The 1,906-nt window shown below is 66.5% G+C and overlaps 1 protein-coding gene across 1 annotated transcript; it reads right to left on the bottom strand.

Annotated features, from left to right (window-relative positions):
- Positions 1–1,903, bottom strand: LOC104915795 (AT-hook DNA-binding motif-containing protein 1-like; the record flags this gene model as incomplete). The annotated part of the gene is made up of 2 exons (XM_010726720.2): positions 1–90; positions 200–1,903. A coding segment is annotated over one exon (1,662 nt), but the record flags the coding sequence as incomplete, so codon positions are not given.
- Positions 1,904–1,906: the final 3 nt, after the last annotated feature.

Genomic DNA, 1,906 nt, shown 5'->3' with positions numbered 1-1,906 from the left:
TTTCATAGAAAACAAACAAACGGTTCCAATCCCAGTTAAATACAGAACTTGAAAAGTGTTCCAGAAAAAAAGTGCTGGCTAAAATTACCTCTGCAAGAGAAACACAACACGGGGGAGGGGGGGAGGAGAGGGGGGAGGAGAGGGGTGAGAAGGGCCCCCCTATGCCCCCACCCCGCCCCCAGCATCACACCTCACCTACCCTGTAACAAAACCTCGCTGTCCGCTTGGCACGTCAGTGGCACTACAATGAGGTGACCGTAAACGTGTCCTCGGGGTGCTGCTCCACCATCGGCCCCAAGAACCCGCTCTTCTGGGCGGGGGCCATGACGGGGTGCCCCTGGGGTGCAAACGTGGGGTACCTGTAGTTGTCCTGCAGCTGCAGCATGGAGTCCCTCGGGACGGGGGAGATGTTCAAGTCATTGATCAGGGGACAGGCGTAGGGGCCGCGGTGGTGGGCGCGGGACATCTCCAAGGGCTCCTTCTCGCCCTTGGAGGGGTGGGGGCCGCCGGGGCTGCTCAAATGGGGGTTGAGACACGAGGGGTCCGTCCTGCCCATAAAGTCCACCAGCATGCCGGCGCCCGCCTTGCCGTCGTACGAGGAGGGGCTGCGGGTGCTGGCGGTGGGCGAGTACCAATACGGGGGGTTTTTGCAGCTGGGGGACTCGTAGTGCGGCTGCGGCATGGCGAGGTCGCGGCACGCCACGTGGGGGCCGTGCGGGAGAGCCCCCCCCTGCATGCTGTGCTTGAGCGAGTCGCAGGCGGGCAGTTTGCGCAGCTCGCCCGCCCGCAGCTCCTCCTTGAAGGCCAGGGTGGGCGAGCAGTTGGGCGAGAAGGCTTTCTGGAGGCCGGCCTCGAAGACAGCCTGCTGCCCGGGGGCTGCCAGCTGGTGGGGCAGCGCGGGGAAGTGCTTGCCCTCCAGCTCCGGCTGCCCCAGGCCGGGCGAGTCGCTCTGAAAGCCCTGCACGAACGTCCCGTCCGACGGCGTCGAGGGGTTCATGGAGTAAGGCCCGGCGTAGTCACAGGGGTCCCGCTCGCCCACCCCGAAGCCCCGCGACTGGGAGGGCAGCGGGGACATGCTGCTGTCCCCGCTGTAGTAGTCCAAGCCCAGGTCCGTGCTCTCGTGGAAGAGCGGGTTCACCGCCTGCGCCTTGCTGGGGAACTTGGCCTTGCCCGTGCCCCGCTCCTTCTTGGAGGCGCACGCCCCGCGTGAGCCCCGCGGCTGCCGAGGCCCCGTGCTGCGCTTGGAGGGGTAGACGGAGGAGGAGGAGGACGAGGAGGAGAAGCTGAGGTGTGACGCGTCAAACATGTCCACCTTCTTCCGCCGGCCCCGGCCAGGCTTGGAGTTGCTCTGGAAGAGAACGCTCTGGTTCCAGTTGTAGCCGGGCGCCGAGGACGCCTCGTTCCAGTCCATCATCAGCTTCTCCAGGCTGGACAGGCTGGACTGGCCCTCGCTGGACGAGGCCTCGCTGTTGGCGCGCCGGTATCCGGCCGGCTGGTTGAACTGCGTGCTGTCGGAGGACGACTCGGAGAAGGTCTCTGACACCGTCTGCTGCTTGGCCTTCTGCGGGGTGTAGTTGGAGATGTCCAGGATGACGTTGGGCTCGTTGAGGTGGCACTCGAAGCCCGGGTTGTAGAGCTGGCTGAACGCCTCCGAGCTCCACTCCAGCCCGCCGTAGCCCTGCCGGAACGCCCACTGCGACGCGCTGGGGAACGGCCGGCAGTTCTCGGGAGAGGGCTGGAAGGAGGCCGACCCTTTGGGCACCATGTAGCCGCCGGGAGAGACGGTGCTGGCGCGGCTGTCGCAGCGCAGCGGGGTGTGCGAGGCGCTGGAGAACTGCCCGCCCTCGGCGCTGTTGAAGAAGGAGGCTTTGCCCAGCGGCAGGCTGGGCCCGGCGCTCTGCTGCGC

Source organism: Meleagris gallopavo, unplaced genomic scaffold (genome assembly GCF_000146605.3).
Source record: "Meleagris gallopavo isolate NT-WF06-2002-E0010 breed Aviagen turkey brand Nicholas breeding stock unplaced genomic scaffold, Turkey_5.1 ChrUn_random_7180001852065, whole genome shotgun sequence".
NCBI lineage: Eukaryota > Metazoa > Chordata > Aves > Galliformes > Phasianidae > Meleagris > Meleagris gallopavo.
The sequence above is the reverse complement of the archived record's forward strand: the minus strand, read 5'-3'. Positions and strand labels throughout refer to the sequence as shown.